We start from the raw sequence: 24,341 nt of genomic DNA, 5'->3' as shown, positions 1-24,341 counted from the left end.
ATCTTGCTTGGTGTTTCCAGTGAGGGGGCCTAGGCTCCTGGCAGGGCGTGTCCAGACATTGCCTGCACCTCTCCAGCGGCAGGAGGGTCACCTCCATGGAGGGAACTGGTGTTACTCTTCAGGGACTCACCATTACTTTTTTGTATAACTGAAATCTTAGTATTGGCCCTGGTTTTACCCCCTGAGCCAAAAGGAACAGGCCTAATAATTTATCCATACGCAGGCCCTTTGAATATTTGAGGAAAGCTGTATGATCGTCCTCACCTTATCTTCTCTTTTTCTTCTTCTTCCTCTTCTTAAAGAATACCTTTCAGCATTTCATATAATACTGGTTTGGTGGTGATGAACTCCTTTAGCTTTTTCTTATCTGTGAAGCTCTTTATCTGACATTCAATTCTGAATGATAACTTTGCTGGATAAAGTAATCTTGGTTGTAGGTTCTTGCTATTCATCACGTTGAATATTTTTTGCAACTCCTTTCTGGCCTGCATAGTTTCTGTTGAGAAATCAGCTGGAGAATCAGATAGGTACTCCCTTGTAGGTAACTAACTGTTTTTTTCATGCTGCTTTTAAGATTCTCTCTTTGTCTTTTGCTCTTGGCATTTTAATTATGATGTGTCTTGGTGTAGTCCTCTTTGGATTCCTTTTGTTTGGGGTTCTCTGTGCTTCCTTGGACTTGTAAGTCTATTTCTTTCACCAGGTAGGGAAAGTTTTCTGTCATTCTTTCTTTAAATAGGTTTTCAATATCTTGCTCTCTCTCTTCTTCTGGCACCCCTATAATTCGGATGTTGGTACGCTTGAAGTTGTCCCAGAGGCTCCTTACACTATCTTCATATTTTTGGATTCTTTTTTCTTCCTGCTTTTCCAGTTGGGTATTTTTTGCTTCTTCGTATTTCAGATCTTTGACTTGATTATTGGGATCCTCTTGCCTGCTGTTGGATCTCTGTATATTATTCTTTATTTCAGTCAGTGTATGCTTAATTTCTAGTTGGTCTTTTTCATATCCTCCAGGGTCTCACTAAATTTATTGGCAGTTTCTAGAAAATTCTTGAAAAACCTTATAACCGTGGCTTTGAACTCTATATCCAGTAGTTTACTTTCCTCCATTTCTATCAATTGTGACCTGTTTCTTTGTCTCCGCATTTTGGCTGCTTCCCTGTGTTGGTAGAGTAGCTTTTTGTGCTAGGTGTCCTATAGGGCCCAGTGGCTAAGCCTCCCCAATTACCTAAGGTGGAAACTCTTGGTGCACCCCCTTGTGGGCTGTCTGCACAGTCTTGTTGTAGTTAAGCCTTAATTGTTGTAGGTATCACTGGGAGGAATTGACCTCCAGAGAAATTGTTAGAATCAGCTGTGTCTACGGTGGGAGAACTTCTGGGCTGAAGACACCCTTATGGGGCAAGACTTGCTTCAGTGGGGCTTTGGTGCTCACTGATTCTGCCCCCTGAGTGTGTCCCTTATGGATCTAAGGAGTTGTAATCTGGATGGTCCCACTCTGACCACTGGGTACACTGCCTCTTGGCTCTCTAAGGAGGTGCTAATTTAGCCTCTGCCTGAGGCTACCCAGTAGGAGCTATGGAGAGATCTGCAGATTCCTCTTCCTTGTTTGGGGTTTGGAGGTACCCAAATGAGGCCCAGCTGTGAAGCAATGCAAGCTGCTGTGGGACCTTGGGCCTTCTTTTGGATGTTCTGGGTTTCTCTGACCCAGCTGCAGTTTGTTAATTAATTTTAGATTGCATTCATATGCAAAAGCCTCTGTGAGCAGCTTGGGTGGGACAGGGTCTCAGGGAATCAACAGGGCAGAGCAAGCAGCTATGGCTGCTCCTCAGCTTTGCCCTAGGAGGCTCTGGGTCTCAGTGTCCCATGGTAATCGCTGGAAGCACCTCTGAGAGAAAGCCGCCCTCGAGTTCCGAGTTCTGCCCACTGTGAGACAGTCCAGTTTCTTCCCATATGAGTCTGGGTCCCCAGAGACTCACCCGAAACTGGAGTTCAGAGCAAGCGGGAGCTTGTGTCTCCCTCCCGATTGGAAAAGACAACTGCGTCCTCAGTTGCCAGCCCTTTCCGCGTGCACCTCTGTACCTCTGCACTTTACTTCCGCACCTCCTCTGAGTCTCAGTGTGCTTTTCTCTTTCCTTCTAGTTGTAAAATTTCCACTCAGCCAGCCTTCCTGTGGTTCTGGATGATGTCCGGTTTTGTTTTTTAGTTGTATTTTTGAAGTGGTTGTGCGAGGCGGAAATTTCAGGTGTTTACTTATGCTGCCATCTTGGTTTCTCCTGCTGAGATTTTCTTTTAATTGAAAAGTACATGAACACAAAAGAAATTCCTGAAAGTTTACTATTATGTAGTTGTAATTAGCCAGTGATAACATTGGAGGGTGTAGGAAAATGTTTAAGAAAAAATTGGCAACCTCTCCAGTTCAGGACAGCTTTCTTTTAAAGTGTATGCTGTTTATCAATGGAACCAAAGTGGCTAAGGGGAGGCTTAGCCACTGGGCCCTATAGGAATCAAAAAATATGTTTGTCCACTGCTGAGGCGTGTCCATCAGCCAGATCACAGCTATGTCCTCATCTTGCTGAGGAATGAAGGGGAAAGCCCTGACCCTGGTGCTAGCACTCCACCTGGCACTGCCCAGTCCTGGAGAAGTGTGAGGAAATTTCGGCCTCTGTGTTTTCCATGGAGGACTTGGGTTTTTTCCAAATCTGACTTGGGAATCAGTCATTACAATGAATGTGCAGCTTTCCCTTTTATGTGTTGCAGCAAAATGATCCGTCGAGTTCTGAAGGAGATGGTTGCTCATAATTATGACCGTTTCGCCCAGAGTGGATCTTCTTCTGCCTATACTGGCTACATAGGACGTATGTAACCTAAAGGGGTCCTCCCTCTGTGCCCCTCCCAGCGTGAGTTTGCTGGAACTATTATTAAATTACAGGGTTGGCTTTCTTTTCTTTTTTGGCCATTAGGTAGTCCCCATTCGGCATCCACCTACGGTCTTGACATTCTTTACTCCGGTTCTGGCATCCTAAGGAGAAGTAACGTGAACATCTTTCAGTATATTGGGAAGTCTCATCTCCATGGTACCCAGGTAACTCATTTTCCATTAATTTTGCTGGATAAAGTATGTAAAAAATTAGTGTGAGGTAAAATAAGATATATACTGATGGTAACATTATAGAATGTGTAATGGTGGCTGGTGCCACATGTCACCCATAATTTCATCATCTCTAAGAGGCTGTATGGTTTATAGTCCCAGAAAGAGTTTCAGATATGAACTTGAAGTATAAATACATATAGATTTCATGCCAGTATTTCTCACATGTGTTTTAAAAAATATTTCTATTCACAGATATATTTCTTGGAGCTCCAGATATTTCATTCTAGAATATATTTTCTTTCTCTGGGTATTTCCATGAAGAGGTTCATTCCCCAAAATAAAACTTTTCATAAGAGCCTGGCTGGTGTTGCTCAGTGGTTGAGCATTAACCTATGAACCAGGAAGTCATGGTTCGATTCCCAGTCAGGACACATGCCCAAGTTGTGGGCTTGATTCCCAGTGTGGGGTGTGCAGGAGGCAGCCAATCTCATTATTGATGTTTTTATATATTCCTCTCTGAAATCAACAAAAATATATTTTTTAAAACTTTCATAACAGAATATGGCTCTCTAAAGAGTTAATCTATGTTTTTCCAATACTGCTAGGAGAGAAAAGAATAAAGTGTAGGTGTTTGACAGCTGGCTGATTTCTGTCCTTTTGTTTTATCTAAAATTTGGTCAAGGCTTTCTAATTTTGAAATATGCTTTCTTTTTAGTTTTCATTCACATCAAATTGTAACCTTCTAAATAAACTCATTGAGGCTTAAAAATGATCCAGTGCTCTATAAACTCACTCTACCCTTTGATAGAACTCTAGACAGAACAGTACACTCTTTGGTCCTGAGGAATCACCATCTGTTTTCTGATATGCACCCTGAAATGCCAGTCCCCAGTAGCAAGGGACTGGGTAGGGAGGACAGAGCATATGCAGGATTCCTGTGTCTAATAGAGATCAGGGTGTGAGATTCATCGTGCTTTCTTTGAGCTAGAGAGAAAAAGTTGGACCTGAAAGGTGTGAGTCATGGCTTAGAGAGCTCCACACCCTCCCATAGAAGCAGCCTTAGGGTGACTGTCCCAACACCTCTCCACCTCCTTTTAGGGGCTCTACACAATAGCTGACCCAATCTGTATGACAGTTCTAGGGAGACTAAGGGTTTCTGGGATGACACCATCAAATAGAAAGCTTGTGGCCTATGTAGTTAGGCAGAGGGCTTTGAATCCTGCCTCAGCATTTGAGCATTTTTTTTTGTCTCATCTACAAAATGGATAAAATAGCATGTATCCCAAAGGGTGGTTGTGAGGGTTAAATGAAGAAAACAGACTAGCCATAGCCAGTTTAGCTCAGTGGATAGAGTGATGGCCTGTGGACTGAAGGGTACTGGGTTCAGTTCCGGTCAAGGGCACATACCTTGGTTGCAGGCTTGATCCCCAGCCCTGGTCAGGCATGCAGAGGGCAACCAATCGATGTGTGTCTCTCACATCGATATTTCTGTTTCTCCCACTCCCTTCCCCTCTCTAAAAATCAATGGAAAAATATCTTTAGGTGAGGATTAACAACAACAACAACAAAGAAAAATAAAGTTATATTTAGGCATAAAAGTTGTTTTTGTTTTGTTTTTGCCTAGCTGCTGCAGATTTTTGAATTATTAACCCCTGGGAAAGTTCTAGCAATAGCTCACCATCGCTTACAGAACAGGCATGGAACTTATGTTATGTCTTGTTATGTAATGTGATGTCCATTTCTCCCTAGGTGGTCATTGAAGCCCAAGGACTGGAGACCTTAATTGCTGCCACTCCCGATGAGGGCGAGGAGAACCTTGACTCCTATGCTGGCCTGTCAGTCATTCTCTTTGATGTGCAACTCAGACCTGTCACTTTTTTCAACGGATACAGTGATTTGATGTCCAAAATGCTATCAGCATCTAGCGACCCTGTCAGTGTGGTGAAAGCACTTGCTCTGTTGATAGATCATTCCCAGGTAATTAATTCATCCTGCAAATTTTATTGAACTCCTAAAATGTACCAGGTATATTTTAAATGTGTTCTGTGCTTTGAGGATACAAGACAAAGGTCCATGCATCTTGGAACTCACATTCTAAGCATTCAGTCTCTTGGCATTGTTGCCCTTTCTCCTGGCTATAGATAAGCAAGGTTTTCTTTTGCCTTTATTAGCTGGTTAAGACATCTCACTGTTAAGGCAAAAGAAAAAATACTCAATATAATATGAGTATAGTATAATGTCAATTTCAGTACAACTGAAAAAAATAAAATATGAATTCTAACATAAACAAGAAATGATGGAGGAAATAGTCTAAGATAAAATAGAGCAGACATGGCATTATCTCTGTTCACTTGGCTTTCCTGGACATGAGGGCTTAGATAGTTATTCTAAAGCAGGAGCTAAACCACATGGCTTCACAAGTTACTGATGACATTTGTCATGACAACTATTATGAAGAGCCATGTAGTGCATCATTTTGACCCTAACAAATTAGTAGAGGAACAACCAATCACTGACACCAACCACATGTAGACTTTTTGCCCCAAACTCTCATGTTCACAGAATCATACAAGATTTAACCATTTATTAGTAGAGAAAGGAGAACTTCCATTCACTTGAACTGTATTCTTCAGAATGATTTTCTATTTTTCTCACCCCCAAGTTTCACATTACCGTGATAAGTTATGATGATACCATCTTCTGTGCAGTAAGATTTAGGTGACCAAGATACTGTGGATGGGAGTGGTCTGCCTTGGTGGATTATCTGGGAAACAGAAGAGGGTTAATCTGAATAAGCTTTGAGTTCAAATGTTTCATGCTTAAAAAAATATTTTAATGGCTTGACTTATTGCCTGCCTTACTAAGCATACCAATATAAAAAATGGAATATTCGTTAAATAAGGATCCTAGAGGAAATCCCTAAAGTGATCACTTTGTACTCTAATTCATACTTAGGATATTAGTGATATATGAGGAGATTGGATTAAAATCTACAGACTATAAGACTGTTGGAAAGTTTGCTTATGTGGTTTAGTAAATTCATGGGTAGGTTTGAATTTTGCCCCTACTCATTACTTTCTGTATGTTCTTGGGCAGGTACTTAATAGCTTTAAACCAAGATTTCCTACTAATAAAGTAAGGCATTTGAAACAGATAGTCCAAAGTTTTTACCAGCTTTGTTGTTTGCCAGATAATTTGAGGATTCTGATTTGTTGGGTTCTGGTTATGAAATCATAGATTTTAAGATGTGGGAAAGACCTTAAATATCAGATTTTACTAAAACCCCTTCAAAACATCATAGGTTAAAACTAAATATTAATGTCCAATCTTTATTATTCCTCACAATACTTCAAAATAGCTGTATATAACAAAAAAATTAGGGTAGTGTAACCAAATAGTTTGATTTTTTATCATGTAACAAATATTTGGAAGTAGTCATCCATTAAGTAATGGGTTGCTGTAGAAATCCTAAGTCATTACAAGATCCAGGCTCTTTTTCCCTCAGCTCAGCCATTTTTACTTGTGGCTTTTAACCTCATGCTTGTCACCTTATGATCATCAGATGGCTGCTGCCTTTCCAGCACTATTACCTCAGTCCAAGAAGGAGGAAGGGGCAGTAGAGTCTGACTCTTTTTCAGAAACTTTCCTGGAAGCCCTATCCATTCCTACAAACACTAAGTATCCATAAAAGGAAAACTTTTGCTTATTGACCAAAATTATGTCATGTGGATGTTTCTAGCTGCAAGAGAAGCTGATAAATATAGTTTTAAAATGGTTGAATAGCACAGTCTTGTAGAAATACAAGACTGTGTTTCTGTTCATATGAGTGAAAAGAAAGACAACCAGCAGTGCCTCTCATATCCCTTAATCCTCATGTAAAAACAGTTCTCATATTATGTCAGAACTATACACTGTATATTTCCTTTGCAGTATTACCTCTGGGGAGATTCATCCTCTTAAGAAGGCATAAGAGTGCTGAGGTTGTAATTTATATTTTAAGACACAGGAATAATAATAGTTCAGCACCATCTGTATGTGCTCAGCTACTCATCAACAGTTCCTAATAGTATGAATCCAGATATAAAACTGGTTGTAAACATAAGTAGTAATCTAGATCAAAGTTGTCAAACTTATATGGAAAGGGCAGAAAGTAAATATTTTTGGCTTTGTGGACACATGGACTCGTGGTCTCTATTGCAGCCACTCAGCTCTGCCATTGTAGAGTGAAGCTAGCCAATAGTGACATAGTAACAAATAAGTGTGGCAGTGTTTCAAAATCATTTGTTTATAAAAACAGCCAGTGGGCCAGATTTGCTTACAGCCCATAGTTCACTGACTCCTGGTCTAGATGATCTTATTAGGTTTTTTTATTCATTAAGTGAGGGCACCTAAGGCATATTTGAAGAGAAAGATCATCCCCAGGCTATTAAACATAGCCCAATGTCTGTATATTTCAGGTGGGAGTGTTTGGAAGATCTGGAGTTATTATACAGATAAGCTGTTTGCGGCTCCCTGCTCTGCAAGGCACCCAGTAATGTCGTCCCAGCTTCAGAGGCACATGCCACATTAGGTCAAGTGCTGACACTGAAGGAAATGTTGGCAGTGGGTGGCCTGTCATAGCCACCAGGGCAGATGGCATTACTCTGTGCTCACGCTCTGTTTTCAGATCATTGGATTACTTTTCAGAGAAGGATGTCTGATAAGTCAGCATAATAGGGGGACCCTCTTTAGTCGTATAGGGGGTACCCTCTTTAGGCAGCAAAGAACGTATTTTCCTGAATGGAAGCAGTGGAATGAGTTGTGAAAATATCAGTGTTTGAGCTGTAAGAAACACCTTTGGGACCAAAAGTAAAAGATCCAAGGGGTCATGTTAGCTACAAACGCAAAGCTTCAGCATCTTGTTCCTCTAGTTCATAGGCAAAAATTTAAATAAATATGCGCTCTGGGTCAAACACGGACATAAGCCTCTGCTCTAACACTTTTGCAGTGTTTCTCAGAACACGCTTCCCTGAACACCACGAGACAAAAAACAGTTATGATTTTGTTATAGCCATGGGTGGGAGTAGAACAGTCTCCCCAACCAGAGGCAGTCTGGGTGCTCATTCTGGCTCCACAGGTAGCCTCCACGCCTGATTTTTCTTTTCAACCTTTAGATGTAATGTCACCATGGAAGATTAGTGTGGGAGTTGCATGAGATGTCAAATGCAGAGCTCTCAGGACACAGTTGGGTCTTAAAGACTGTTCGTTCCACTCATTTTATACCCCTGGAAGGGACAACCACAGCACTGTGTGGCTTACTCCCTCTCACGGAGTAAAGGGTGTCACAACACTTGGGTTTTGTTTTTGTTTTTGTTTTCTCAATACTTAATCTTTTATTGCTCTTTTTTTAAAAATTTTGTTTTATTGCTTAAAGTATTACAAAGAGTATTACATATGTCTCCTTCCCACCCCCTCCCCTTGACCTCATTGTTTGGTTTTGTTTTGCTTTTGAGAATGTGGGTTTGTTTTGACATCCACCTAATGTATGGCCAGTAGGAAAGCCAGAGTCCACATCACAGACCGTAATTTTTCAAACTGAGAACAAAGAAAGAAATACTTCTGAGGCAGGGCACACAGTAGGGCTCATTTAGGAACAATCACACTTACAGTGCAAACGCAGAACTCTGATATTATGGTTCTGCAGTTCATAAGCATAGGTTCAACTTTGGATGGGATTATTGTGGTTTTATCAGGGTAATTTGTGTTCTTTTTAAAAGAATATATTTCTTTATTGGTTTCAGAGAGGAAGGGAGAAGGAGAGAGAGATAGAAACATCAATGATGAGAGAGAATCATTGATCGGCTGCCTCCTGCACGCCCCCTACTGGGGACCAAGCCCACAACCCAGGCATGTGCCCTTGGCCGGAATCGAACCAGGGACCCTTCCGTCCGCAGGCTGACGCTCTATCCACTGAGCCAAGCTGGCCAGGGCTAATTTGTGTTCTTTTATATTAGTGTCTTTAGCTCTATGTTGAGACTCTCATTCTTTTGTCCAAGTGTCTTTCAGTTAAAGGTAGCTTCATGCCACAGTGAGACTTTTTTAGTATACCTGGTTGTCAGCCAAGTCCTTTGACTGACATTCCCGCCACATTTTTTGGAAAGTGAGGATAATTCCAGGAGATCAACAGAATCCTTTCTAGAAAACAACATTGTGTCATTTATAGTTGGTGAAAACACGGTTTGATCTGAGTTGTGCCTCGCCTTCCTTTCCCAGCTGGACGAGGCAATTCCTGGAACATCTACATTGTACTGGCCGTTTTCATCATCATTTTCATTTGCCAGCAGGATGCAGTTGTCTATACTGGACACAGCATATAACTAGAAAAGTGGTAAAGGACCACTAGGGGTCAGCTAGCCAGTCCCTCATCCCCACTCCAAAGCCATAGCTGGATTCCTGATGGAGATGCCTTCATTTTCTCTAATCTGGTGGTTCTCAAATTTGAATGCATCAGAATCACATGAGGACTTGTTACAACATAGGTTGCTGGACCCCACCCTCAGAGTTTCTCATTCAGTAGGTATGGGATTTGTGTTTCTAACAAGTTTCCAGGATGCTGATGTTATTTGTCAGGGAACCACACTTTGAAAACCATTTCCCCTCCCAACTCAGAACTAAAATGTGTTTCCAAGCCTAGAGAAAGACTCCAACATTAACACAGCTCAAATGGTATTATCTACCGCAGGAGGTTAAGTGTTCCTTTTCAAATGGGTTGGCTAAATAGTGATTATTACTACTATTATTATTACATATTTTTGCTTCTAGGAGCTTCAGTTGCAATCTGGACTGAAGGCCAATATAGACGTCCAGGGTGCTCTTGCCATTGATATTTCAGGTGCAATGGAGTTTAGTCTGTGGTATCGTGAGTCAAAAACTCGAGTGAAAAATCTGTAAGTATTCTATGCAAATAACTTCAGAAATTAGGTTTTGGAATTGTTTTACTTTCTGACTTTTCAACAATCTATACTTTTTTTCCTGCCTATGTATTTATTTATTATTGAATTTATTGGGGTGACATTGGTTGGTTTCAGGAGTACAGTTCTACAATACATCATCTGTATACTGTATTGTGTGTTCACCACCTCAATTCAAGTCTCCTACCATCACCATTTGTGCCCCTACACCCTCTTCTACCTTCCCCTCACCCCTTTCCCTCTAGTAATAACCACACCACAATATGTGTCTATGAGTTGTTGTTTTGCTTAACCCCTTCACCGTTTTCACCCAGCCCCGCAGCCCCTCTGACAGCTGTCAGTCTGTTCTCTAGCTCTGAGTCTGTTTCTATTTTGTTTGTTACTCTCCACATATGACTGAAGGTGTATGGTACTGGCCTTTCTCTGACGGACTTATTTCACTTAGCATAATGCTCTCCAGGACCATCCATGCTGTAAGATCTTCTTTTCTATGGCCAAGTATATTCCATTTTTGTGAATGTGCCACAGCTTTTCATCTACTGATGGACATCTGGGCCGCTTCCAAATCTTAGCACTAAGGTTTCCTTTTCTCCACATTCTCGCCAGCACTTGTTGCTTGTTGATTTATTGATGGTAGCCATTCTGGTAGGTGTGAGGGGATATCTCATTGTGGTTTTAATTTTCATCTCTCTGATGATTAGTGATGTTGAGCATCTTTTCATATGCCTGTTGGCCATCTGTATGTCTTCTTTGGAGGAATGTCTATTCAGGTCCTTTGCCCATTTTTTAATGGGGTTGTTTGTTTTTCTGGTGTTGAGTTGTAGAAGTTCTTTATAGATTTTGGATATTAACCCCTTATCAGATGTATATCATTGACGTGTTTTTTCATTCAATGGGTTGCCTTTTCAGTTTCTTGATGGTTTCCTTTGCTGTGCAAAAACTTTTTAGTTTGATGTAGTCCCATTTGTTTATCAGAATCTATACTTTCTATTTGTAATCATTAAATCATAGAGTAGGAAATAACCATGGGAAGTCATTCTTTCCATAGCTTCTTACGAGCAGGTCAGCACCTGATACAACTCAGCCAAGAATCTTGACTTTTGACTTTTAAAGACGTCCATAGACAGCATGCCCAGTGGCTGAGAGGCTCATCTTCTCGTGGTGTCCACTTCAATAGCTGGCAGTGCTGTTAGGAAACTTTACTCTGAAGCAAACTTTTTTTTAAGATTATCCCTCTATTTGGGAATCTCAAGGTTTTACTCTTTCACTGTCTTCAGTGGATAAAAATTTTAAAATGGTCACTTTTATGCAGAATCTAACTACTAAGTATTCAGTCCTTAAGTTTTTTGTTAGCATTCATTTTTCTAAACAAAATGTTCTCAGCTCCTTTAGTTTTCCTAATCTACCTCTCAGATTAAGTGAAATGTTTCATTTTGAACACAAAACAGTGTTTCTGAACCATTGTAATAATCAAAAGAATTATTCTTCTGTTTATTATAACATCAAAGAAAAGGAAATTGAAATGCAATTGATTTTTATCTTTTTGGATATTTAAACTATGGTGTGGGATGAGTGAGATAAGGTGATAAAATTAAATATTTTGGTTTATTTTGAACTATAGATGAAGGAATTGAGAACAATTAAAAGCTGGCACATTTGTGGCCCACAGTGTTACTAAAACGAACCAATGAATGAGAAATGGAGTGATCATCGCAGTGATCAGCAATATAATTTAGGGCTTCCCATTGAATCAGTCATCTGTTTTCTCTTTCTGAAGTATTTCTAGATAGAAGTGTCCCCAAATTATACTGAATTTTAAAATTTTTTTGTGTAGAAAGAAATCAACAATAGCAACAACAAAAAACTCTGGATTTTTAAGGACACTGTATCCCTAAGAATCTATCAGTATCCACATTATAGCCAATCTATCCTCAATTTTTAATTTGTTCATTTAAAAATACCTCAAGTCTTCGTTGAGTGTTAAGATACAGTGATGTATTCAGGGATTTAACGGTACACCTGTGACCTACTTTTACGCTGACAACAGTAGGTGGTAAGCTTTAAGTTGCACAGCAAAAATGAGTACCTCTATCAAAAAAGCTTGGACATACGACTCTGATTTAATTGTGGGAGTAACTTCCCACAATATTACTGAAAGTCTACAATTAAATTAGAGTATTTCTAGAGGTAAGCCTTCTACTGCGTTGTTTATCTTTTTCATTTTCACTCAAGCCACTCTCCCTAGACAATTCAATCTGTCTATCTAGTCCTGAGCAATTTTTGGAGAACCCACCATATCTGTCATTCCTGGGCCACGCACTGTGCCCCACTATAGGAATGGTTTTTTGTGACACAATATTTTTTTCAAATAGACTTAGCTCTCTAGAGACCCTGTGGAGAAAGTAATAAAATGGAATTGAAATAGCTACCTAGACGCCAACAGAGAAACCAAGGGAGCAAGAAAATTATTATAAACATTAGCTGTCTTCTTGCTGAATTTAGATAACTCAGATATTTCTGACTTTCTGAGAAGAGCAGGTTCCAGGAATATTTTCATCTTGGCCCTTGGTATGCCCATACCAAACAGTAGTACATGATAGACATTTTATTCCCACATCTAGAATTGAAGGCTGGGGGAGGGTTCAGGGGAAGAGCAAATCTTCGTTCTGCAATCCCTGGGCCTAATCAGGCCCTGGTTACCAATAGAATTCTGAACACATTTAGGTCACATATTAGCCCCTTTCCTCACGGCCCTCAGCAGCATGAGTTCAGATCCTGGGAAATTATAGCAGTTATTCCAGCTCAGTTCAATGTAATGTTAATAGTTTTTTCTGCCTCAAATCTTTAGGTTGGCTGTGGTAATAGCTGGTGACATCACTGTGGACTCCTCTTTTGTGAAAGCCGGCCTGGAAATCAGTGCCGAAACGGAGACCAGCATGGAGTTTATCTCCACCGTGCAGTTTTCTCAGTACCCGTTCTTAGTCTGCCTGCAGATGGACAGGGCTGAGGCTCCATACAGGTAAGCAGTGCTCGGGGAATGTTCCAGGACCAGCCCCACAGTTCACCAGGAACTCACACCCAATTTTCAACGTTCACTTTCAGAAATTAAAAGAAAATGGTAAAAAGAAATTCATGAAACAAATTATCTTTAAATTAGTAACAGAATTCTTGATAAGGCTAAAAATTGAGTCAGTCTCTAGGATACCAAGGAACTGTAATGATCAGTTCTTTCAATTCAGAAGGTATCATATTCTATCTAGAAACAATTTATCAAGGAAACAGAGGGATCAGATTTACCATAAGAATTGCCATGTAGTTTCAGCAAAAATACTGGATGCATATTTACTATCAGCTGTATCTTCACAGTTGTCCACTGGACAGAGAGCTCAAAACAAAACATGAAATCATTTACCATGGTTAAGGAGCCCAACTGAATTCACAGTTTTTAGGCAATCCATACAACAGCAACTCGACCTTGTTTAAGTTTTGGCTAAAGCTTGAGAGTTTGAGAGTTTATAAATTTTTCAGTAGAATTCTTAGTGTCTCAAAAACTGAATATATAATTGTTCATGTAAATTTCCCAACAACTCTCCCACTCTATAGCTTTTACACTGTGTCCTTCAAATCATGTGACCATATTCATAACAATACTATCAATGGAAGTAAAATGCCTTTGGTTTAGGTGATGCTGTGAGTTGCAGAGGTTTCCTTGACAGGTTGTTAACCATGAAAGCAATTTGTCTGCTTAAAACAGCAAGCCATATCTTCCTCATCTTCTTTGACAAGTAAGCCAGAGTTGAGCACCTTCTTTATATTCTTGACATTTCATGATCCATATAAATATGTATCAATGATATAAGTATAATTATGAGTTGGTTATATTTATACAGAATAAAATATAGTGGATTATAGTCAGAATATTAAACTGTTTCTAGTTTATACTAACGTATGTATAGAATAAACCTCCATTAATGCAGTTTTAAAAACCACCCTTCCAATGGTCAGCATGCAGTAACCACCGATCCAGGCACTGGGCTAACTGGTTTGGTTCCACATTTCCCTTTGGCTACAGCTTTGGGAATGTTTCCCTGGCAGCTTTCTCATCTTAAATCCAGTTAAACTTGCTCCTTTCTCACAAAGGGACTGAGCCCAAAGTGGGGCTCCTGGAATGAGGGGAGGGGGACATAGCAAGGCTTGCAAAGCTTAACATCATCTCCAAAGAGCTGAGGGGAATGTAGTCCTCCATTCCAGAAAAATGTCTGGCAGCCTCCTATATTCCAAGCATTTGAAGTGTATCTTGTTTGTATAAAAAGAAAGGGGGAGAAAAACATCACCCCATTCATGGGAATGGAAGCCGGTCGCCCTTGGCACTCCGATCCTTTCTCAAATCGCTTTGACACAGCAGCTTCAAGTGTACATAAGCGCTTGGCTCTGACAGGCATGAGGTGACTTTACTATGTGTGTGATTTTGCTATTGTTGTTGTTATGCAGGCAATTTGAGACCAAGTATGAAAGGCTGTCCACAGGCAAAGGATACGTCTCACGGAAAAGAAAAGAAAGGCTGGTGGCAGGATCTGAATTCCCTCTTCACCAAGAGAATGCTAATATGTGCAAGGTGGTGTTTCCCCCTCAGCCGGAGAGTGCTTCCAATGGTGGGGGCTGGTTTTGAAACTGATTGGTGATGTTTCACTTGAATTCATCTCCCCAGGAGGGAAACCATGTGACATGCCTAAGTGCTTGCTCTCTGAGAGCACAGTGTTTACATATTTACCTGTATTTAAGATTTTTGTAAAACGTTGTGAAAAACCTCAAATGACCAAATTTGGACCTATTCAGAATACTAACAGTATCAATTTTGATCCAAAATAATGTGATGCTTTTAGCAAATTCTATTTGATATAGTGAGAATTGTTCTTCCCTATAAAGAAACTATTGTTTATTTTAAAAATACCATACACACACTCAGAAGAACCCAATTTTGTTTTAATAATTTTCATTGTGTAGGTAGCCCTTGATAGAACCTTAAACATGTATTGTTTCTACCAAACATATTCCTGCAGGAAACAAAACAAAACAAAACCGTCCTTTTTCCATGGGGGGTGTGAGGGAACAAGACTTTTTAAATACTTTTTTCAGCCAGCTTCATGAATTGATATTTATCTCTTCTGTTGTTAGTTTTATTGAGCATTGAGGGAGAAGGCATACAACATTAACATACCATCTTATCTTTCTGCTGACCACATAGTCAGTCCTCTGCATTCCGCCCTACAAAAACACTGGACTTAGCACATAAGATTTAGAGATATTAATTTCAGAAACTCCATTTGATTTTTTTGTGCTGTGTCTCTTGGAGACCGTAATGTGGTGCGCTGTCCTTTCTAAGGGACATCTTGATGTAGTCACCATTTTATCTTTTGTTCAGCTGTTTGGTCGTGAAAGTTCTAGTCTGTGTGACTACAATCTACACAATCCAGAGTTGGCTGAGAGAATTTAGTACTGATGGATTTGGACTTCTAAAATATGAAATCAAGGAAAGATTTTTATTTGTTCAAATTAGAAGAGGCATGTTAAACATTTTTAAATATTTATTAATGAAAAGTGTGTTTATAGTAATAAACCCAAAACAGATAACAGATGTTCATTTGTTCATTAAGTACACACAAACACGTGCGCGCGCACACACTAACACACACAGAAATTGATCTAGCCTATTATTGGCTGTACATTTAAAATGATGTGTGATGAAATAAATATGTGGAAATCCTATTGAGTTTTTTTTGTCTTCTGTTACTTTAAACACCATATCTCTCTGCTCTTGCCAATTTCTGAGCCCAGACATATACACAAGTAGCCTTTGCAACCCTATAGAACAGGCCAGAGATTCCAAAAGGAGGTCAGAGCCCTTTGGGAAAATGGGCCACTGAAAATAATAGCAGCCAGAACCGCGTAAGGACCTGTGAAGTTGAAAACAAGCTTTAAGCCCAGTTTTCATAAAACCCTGGACCGGCACCCTTAACTGTTATGTTACTAAGAGGAAAGAAAGAAATCAAAACCTTTAGGGGATATGATATGTCCTTGGTGGTGACATTGGCCTTGGAGGAAGCATCCATAGCAAAGCAGTTTATTCTCTCTTCAGGGACCAGTGCTCTTACACTCCCTTCAGAGGGAAAAAAAAATAATAAAGGCTAGATTAACTTTGTCAGAAAAGGAAGGAAAGCAATATTTCTTAAGCATGATCTTTTAAAAATGTTTGCAGACACCCTGAAACAAGCATTGGTAGTCTCCATTAAAAAAAAAATCATTGAGGAAATGAGGATCAAAAAGGGACTCTCTCATTGTGGACTGGTGTGCTAACACGATGGGTCAAGACCGGAGTTCTCACTCAGGAGCAGCAGCCTTCTTGTTTCCTCCAGACACTTATGGCTGCCAGTGCCCTGGGGTCCAGAGCAGTGGTTCTCAAAACCGTGTCCGTGAGAACCGCCTGGAGCGCTTCTTAAAACAGATCACTGAAGCTCTTTTCCATTTTGGCTTCAACTGGCCTGAGTCAGGCTGAGGATTTGCAATGATAAAGAGGTGAAGCCCAAGCAGTTAGTATGGGGACCACACTTTGAGAGTCTTGTTCTAGAGCAGTGGTTCGCAACCTTCTGGCCCTTTAAATACAGTTCCTCCTGTTGTGACCCAACCATAAAATTATTTTCGTTGCTACTTCATAACTGTAATGTTGCTACTGTTATGAATCATAATGTAAATATCTGATATGCAGGATGGTCTTAGGTGACCCCTGTGAAAGGGTCGTTCGACCGCCAAAGAACCACTGCTCTAGAGGAAAAAGGAAGACACTTAAAATCATAAAGAGATCATTGGTGTGATGTTTGTAAACACACACACACACACACACACACACACACAGTCTATCACAAGGAAATATTCAGAGATGCCTGGAAAGATTTGTGCTCAAAGATGTTTGTTGCAGCATTATTTTCATAGCCCAAAATTATAAAAACTAAATATTTTTAAATATGAGATTGATTAAACATATTATGATATAGCAATATGAAGAAATAAGATACAGCTGATAAAAATCATTCCTCTAAGAATATTGGAAAGAGGTAGTTTTATAATTTTATGAAGTAAATAAGTAGTCTACAAAACACAATTATAAGCATTTATTTTTAAGGTAATTTGTGTAGTAGGTACCTCTGAATAATTAAGAAATTGTCCTATTTTTCAGTTTTTAAAATATTTTAACATTTTCTAAATTTCCTTCAAAGAACATGCAAATAAATTTGAGGATCTTTAAGCAACCTATATAGTAGTGAATTTGAAATTTTCAGAGGTAGAAATGCTATAATAGAGAGATATATATTATATTAGTTAATATTTCTGAAATGCTAACTACAGGCCAAGGGTAATATTATCTTGTTATGATTCTCACATTACAATAATCTATAGAATATAATGTTATTCTGCAATACTATATCCAGTGTGTAAATACATATGCGTGTAATACACACCTGTTCTTAGTCTATCCAAGTAGTACTGAAGGTGTAGAAGCTTTCCGAGAACACTTCACTCAAGGGATTATCTATTGATCAGGTTGTAATTTCAAGGGGCAGAAAGAAATATCAGTTTTTTTGCTATGTCTTTGATGACTCTTTTCACAACACTTCCGTTGGGATAAACCTCTTATCAAAGGGCTTTGGCCATGCTTCTTCTATCTACACTCCTCCCTTGTCACCTTCAGTAGCCCCCTTGCCCCTAAACTAAACAGCTTCTTCACTTTCAGTCTCTTGCTTTTGCTCTGGCCTTCTGAGCTCTCTTCACCCTTAGCCCTCTTTGCTCCCTGCCCACTCCGTGCTGGGTGCTTGGCATGGATCTCTTCTTTGTGGCCATTAGCCAGCTTCCTCTTTCAATCTCGGTGTCTTTGACAAGACTTAGACTAGCTAGCTTCATCAGCATATCAGCATTCTCACCATATTAAAGGCTTCCTGAAATTCTAACCTCTTCATGAATCAGGGCACCTGACATATAGTAGGCTTTTTAAATTATTACTCCTAAAGAACATTAATATCCTCCACCCTGGGAATATAACAGTGATTTCTACCCTATGAAACTCCAACATACGCCCATTACACATAAAAGCATACCATCAAACCTATATACGCTACTCTCATTCTTTAGATTTTTTCTAGAATCTTTGACTGAACTTACAGTAATTGAAGAATTGACTTTAAAATTCCTCTTTTAAAAGTAACTATTTAAAAACACCCCTTTATGAGGATGATAGTTTTACAACATGTCTCCAAATTATTTGACACTCTTCCCATTGAGAGATAGAATTTGTGTTCCTGCCCATTGAATCTCGGTTCTGTGATTGCGTATCAAATAGGTGATAGTGATGCCATGTTACTTTCTGAGCTAGGCCTTAAGAAACTGGCAGCATCCAATTCCCATCTCTTGGGATACTCATTGTTGAAACTCACTCGCCATGTTTGGAGGAAGCCCAAGCAGCTCATGGAGAGAGGTCCAGCTGAAGAGGAACTGAGGCCCCTAGCTGGCCTGGCTGATGGCTAGCATTGGCTCTCCAGTCATGTGAATGAGCCATCGTGGAAGTAGCTTCTGAGGTCCCTGTTGAGTTCATGTGTGAAGCAGAACCGAACCTTCCATGCCCAGCTATGTCCAAATTGCGTATTAATGAGCTAAAAACTTGTTTGTGGCTTTTAAGACTCAAGTTTTGAGGTGGATTGTTCCTCAGCAGTACACAACTAGAACAGTGGCTATGCATGGTTCATGAAGATGAGGTCTTCTGGACGTAGTGTAGTGAATCTGCATTTGCAGGGATTCAATAAGTGGCTAAACTGCCCTATATAAGAAATAGGAAATTAGAGGGTTCTGAGCCAGCAAGCTAAGGAACAGAGGAAGCAGAGGATGAAGAGAGGGAGAGGGATGGTGGCTGATGCACAAATGAACTCAACAAGTGAAAATGTTCTAGTCTCAGAGATGGCACAGGACTATTTGAGAACAGGTATGTAAGTGGTTCAGGTTTAAAGTGTTTGCTAATGTAGGTAGCTGCCATATCATGGAGCACCTGCAAATCTCTATCCCATGTACCCTAAGCCTTCAGCAAAATCCTGCCACACACGGAATGCTCAGGATTGAATGGGTGTTCTGCAGCGAAGTCTTCTGGGGTAATGCAATGCAGAGTAAAACTGCACGCTTGAGGCAAGATGGAGACTGGAATATGAGAATTCACTGGAAACAAGAGCTGGAAGCCAGAGTTGACTTAGAAAAATATAAGGCCTGAGACTGCCCTCAATTTGCTTTCTTGTCTGATCACCCCCAACCCTGGACATATGTAAGGAATCCTGGTTGTCCCTCTTTGTGAAATGTGGGTTCAAGTCTTTTGGGGGCTTCAATCTTAAGGTTTATTATAGTGACTTCAGTTAACGGTGGTTGACTTACAACATTGATCTTGTGCAGCAGGTCTCCAAAATGAGTGCCTCTTCTATTCAGGTTTTGAAGGGGATAACTGCAATTCCTTTCCTGGGCCTCAGTGCAGGCCCTCAGGACATCACGTTTAGGTGTGGAGCATCACATACCTTGTTAGGTGCTCCTCACAGTGCTCCTTAATGATGCCAGCAGCTAGATTCCTTGGGTTGACTGGGTGAAATACTATGGGTTCAGGGAAAGGTCCATCTTAGACTTCTGAACTCTAGAACTGCAAGATAATAATTTTGCTTCTTCTTAAGCTGCTAAGTTTGTCGTTACAGCAACAGTAGAAAATGAATACAACCTGGATATGACACATCAGAGCGTTTTAGTTAAATGAAGGATTTCAATTAGAAGACAGAAATAAAAATGTCCAAAGTTTATTTTTGAGTTAAAATAAAGACAGACAATGCATGTTTTCTTTGCAGTTACTTTTACTGGAAAAAAAACAACAACAACAAAACATTTTTCAAGAGTCAAAATAAAAGGCCATTACGCAAGATTGCACAATCCCCTTCCAATGCTGGCAATTAAGGTCGGTAGGCTAGTCTCACAGAGTCCTTGTCTAAGTAGTTTTCTCCATTTGCAATACACCGAGAATGTAATTCTCAGAGATACTGGGCTGGATTCACAGTCCCACTGGCCAAGTTCAGTGCACTCTCTGACTGAGCTGCATCAGACCTAAGGTAGGAACACATCCACCAAGATTTCTCTCTTGAAAGCAGTCCATATTCTTTCCATTTACCACTGGCTTTTTTCATAGCCAGGGATATAATTCAGCTTTATCCAATGTCTTTCTTGATTCATCACACAATTTACTCTTCTCTTTTTAGGACATAACTTCCTCAGTCTTCACATTCTTTTCAACCACCACTGTCTTTACTGTACAAATAATATTCTTTAAATGTAAATATAGAAACCTTCATCTTCAAAAGGGGCAGGGGACGGCTGCCCATTAGAAAATAGATATGGGTACGATAGATAATTTCAAAGAACTCTGCCATTAACACTAGCTTGTAAAAAGCAATTATGAAACTTAAAAAAGAAATCAAATTATATGTATTGTGTGTGTTTTATTCTGCACCATTGTGAATTAAAGAATTAAATGGGAATACATTTAATAATATGCTCCAGTTGCAACATGGAACGAGAATATTAACAGCTTACAAACACTGCTGTGAAGTTCAGTTTTCTTCTGCGACATGGGGCGTATAAACAAGTCTAATTTTCAGAATCCTCCCCTGGGCTTGTAATCACATGTGCCACGGATAAACACACTTTCCCCCAGAGTCTACAATTCTGATTAGATTCAAGTTCAAAGTACAATTTAGCAAATGCTACATGTTTTATTAATGATTTTATGCACCTGTAAGGTCTACTGAGGACCCAGAAGTTAGTTAAGAATGTAGAAACAGTCTCTTGAAAATATATATCATATCTATATGTATATCTCCTTAGAAATTCTGTAAAAGGCTGACATATTTTATGAATTTGATTTTTCTAAAACAAACCGACACATAATTTATCATTTTCCCCCTCAACAGTACTGATAAAATACAGGGCACCTTTTTCTTTCAAGTATTTGGGTAAAATAGCATACCCTGAGAATTTGGGGTGCAAACCTACACCTTGTAAACTGTAGAATGAAACTCCTCAAGCACCACATAGGAAAATATATACCATGATAGTTTTTAAACACAGAGAATATCATTGAATATGTTTTCTCTTGCACACACACATATATATGTACCAGTATATATATATGTATCATGAGTATAGTCAATCTACTTAGTAATCAATACTGTCTTGCAGTCCAAAGTATTTCAGGTAGCATGAACATTCAATTTGCAGCAAACACATGGAGTGTGAAAATAATTTAAGCACATTAAATCTCCTCAAAAGGCAAAAATAAAGTTAAATCTGAAATTAAAGAACAATTTATATTACTAGGCATTTCCTAGTGATCTAAGGATGAATTTGAAATGTGTGTAACAGTTGAGAATTATTATAGCGATATCAAGATCTAATTAGTTTTAACTTATTTACTCAATGATACAGAAAGAGCCATATACACAAAGACATATATAGACATACAGACAGCCTATAAGCTAAGTCACTGACTGCATATCTGGGCTTTATTTAACCCTAGGGCAATTTCAGTGAGTGGTTTTAAGAAAAAACATTCTGGTGAATTTAATTTTCATACTGGTTATAAATATGTTCAGTTTTCCAAAAACAAATCAAATAGAGTATATTTCAACCTGACAATTTAACCATAAGAGAAAAAAAAAAGAGGAAGTGGGTCAGCATTTCTACCCACAATGCACTGTGGTTCCTCTGGAAAACTGAGTCATATTTGTAACCCTGAGAGAAAATGGCAAAAGCCAAACTTTGCAAATTTAATTTGATGTGAGCGCAAGGTACTATCTAGGAAATGCCACATGCTTCACAAATAGTTTTGTGTATTGAAACATAAGAGGGTAGTTCAGGAGCTAAAGGGACGGAGTTAGGATGATAGTTTTATGGGTTGGAAGGTTTATAGACTTTTATTCTACTTAACTTTGGTTAAAAAGGAAGGGCACCACCACTTCATTCAAACATCAATGCAACCTCAAGAAATGATAAAACAATGACGATGAGGATTTAGATTTATCTCAGGTCTTCTAAAATGTTCTTCACTATCATTTGAGGTAGTAAATGGCCTAGCAGCTTTGTATGGCTTAAGGAAATAGAGAACCACAAAATTATCAATAAACAATGTCATATTCATAGAATATTATTTTAAAGTTACATTCTTAACCACTTAGACATTTACTATACCCTTGTCAGCTCTTCAGCGGACTTGGCCTCTCTGATAGAACCAACAAGTGAGAAGTTCTCCTTTCTTTCCTGGTGTCTGTCCTAGTTTACCTCAATGTGAGAATTTAAGGCTCAGGTCTGCTGGTCATCAATCATGGTAAGTAGCAGATGGGGCCCCAGAACCTTGGCAGGTAGAACTTTACCACATATTCTAGGAAAGGGGAGTCTCTCATTTTGGAGAGCAGGCAAGCAGTTGACTCCTCAGCATGACCACTGGCGTTTCCTCCAAGTCACACATAGTTTTAAACCAATCTTATCAATTCTAGTACTACCCACCCAAAGTGACCTCATACCAAGTCAATCTCCACTGAAAATGAGCAAGGGCTGATGCTGTAACTAGGTCCCAATGGTGAAAAATTCAGTAAGTTCTGGGGCGGATCGGCTGGTGCACCTGGGTACGAAGACCTCTATGACAAAGGAATGATACTTTCCCCAACACAGCACAAGGGCATCTTTTCCATATTCAGAGGCTGCTTCATATTTCCTGTTTCATGTCTCATAGAGGCTATCACTGCATTTCATAGCTCCTCAACCCAATGATTGATTGAATTGCGAGCAGAGCCAATTATTTCTCCCTCAAACCTTTCCTTTTATCCAACATATTTTCTAGAAAAAAAAAATATCCCTGTAAGGAAGGCCTTGAAAGTGAAACTGGGTTATTTTTTAAAAGTCTGAGATAGGAAGCATAACTACAAAATAATGAGATTACATAAATCATACAAAAATCAGTCTCATCACTTTTTACCCACACCTTCAGTCATGAATAGCATAAAATTCTGTGGCTTCAAGAATAATTTTTAAGCAGAAAGCAAATATTGATGACTATTAAAATCAAAATAAGGTTTTTTAAAAATTACCAGAATGCTTTATCTTTGAACAACAGTAAAGAAGAGGGGATTCCTTAAATTAGAAAGCCTGGGAAAACCTTCAAGGTACTCTTTTAATCAGTAAAAAATATTCTAATGTAACATTTGTCAAATATATATTTGACACACTTATTAATTCTGACAAGTTAAATATTTATCTGATCAATCAACTCTTCAAGACTCACTGTGAACACGCATTAAAATGACCTTCAGAACTGGGTTACAACTGAGGCAGTATTGAATGTTGATGAAAGATTCTGTGATTTGGACTCTTGTCATCTCTTACAACCACAACGAACAAGTGATGTAACCCTAGGTCACTGCTCTTGGTATGGCTGGAGAGATCCAGAGCCACTGAGTAGGAGCTTACATTCTGCTCTATCACCCCAAACCAGTCACTCTTCGGACTCCAAACAATCCGTGAGAGCCAGGAGTATGCAACTATGGAGGGAATCATTGAAGAAGACAAAAAAATGCTATATGCTCATAACGAAGTTTGGGTTACTAGAGGGAAATAGATATTTTATACCTTCCTGAGACTAAGAACTTAATTTGAAATCACTGGCTCTTCAGTATTTTAAGCCATTCTATTTTAAGACAACAAATAGTGCCATGACATTGTACAAATTGGAAAATTAAAACAAAGCACAAAGTTAAAACCACTATTTTTCACAATCACATCTGAAATCATGCTAAACCCACTAAAAGAGCATGTAGATTATAACCAAGAGAATGACTAGGCTTGGCTGGTACATGATTCTAAGTGGGGACCCATCATATTTAAAATCCAAGCATGTGCTGCAATTCTACCAGCTAGTCCTCATGTATTCCAAGAACCTATAAGGCGATTTGGATTCCAAGTTATTGATTTACTGGTTTGGTTTACAATAGAACAAATCCCATTCTGCTGTATGGTTTGATTGAACTATGAAAATACTTAAGGGCTATTTTGTCTAGCCAAATGGAGGAAAAGATAAATAAAAAGCTTATGTCCTGTATTAAGTATAAAAAGAAATGATTTTTACAGGGTGATAATGCAACCATTCAATCAGCCTAGTAAAAAACTAAAATAGCACAAACTTTCTTAAC

At 39.2% G+C, this 24,341-nt stretch overlaps 1 protein-coding gene across 1 annotated transcript in view; it reads left to right on the top strand.

Moving 5' to 3' along the window:
- The window catches only part of MTTP (microsomal triglyceride transfer protein), a 46,965-nt gene extending 31,162 nt beyond the window's left edge, over positions 1-15,803 (top strand). Inside the window, exons 13-18 of the mRNA XM_081082612.1 lie at positions 2,755-2,852; positions 2,958-3,079; positions 4,838-5,065; positions 9,890-10,014; positions 12,887-13,057; positions 14,530-15,803. Coding sequence (XP_080938738.1) covers positions 2,755-2,852; positions 2,958-3,079; positions 4,838-5,065; positions 9,890-10,014; positions 12,887-13,057; positions 14,530-14,707 — 922 coding nt within the window. The 3' untranslated portion in view covers positions 14,708-15,803. The remainder of the gene's footprint in view (positions 1-2,754; positions 2,853-2,957; positions 3,080-4,837; positions 5,066-9,889; positions 10,015-12,886; positions 13,058-14,529) is intronic.
- The last annotated feature ends 8,538 nt before the right edge of the window (positions 15,804-24,341 follow it).

This window comes from Myotis nattereri (genome assembly GCF_964212035.1).
Source record: "Myotis nattereri genome assembly, chromosome: 1".
NCBI lineage: Eukaryota > Metazoa > Chordata > Mammalia > Chiroptera > Vespertilionidae > Myotis > Myotis nattereri.
This window is presented reverse-complemented; position numbering and strand designations above follow the sequence as displayed.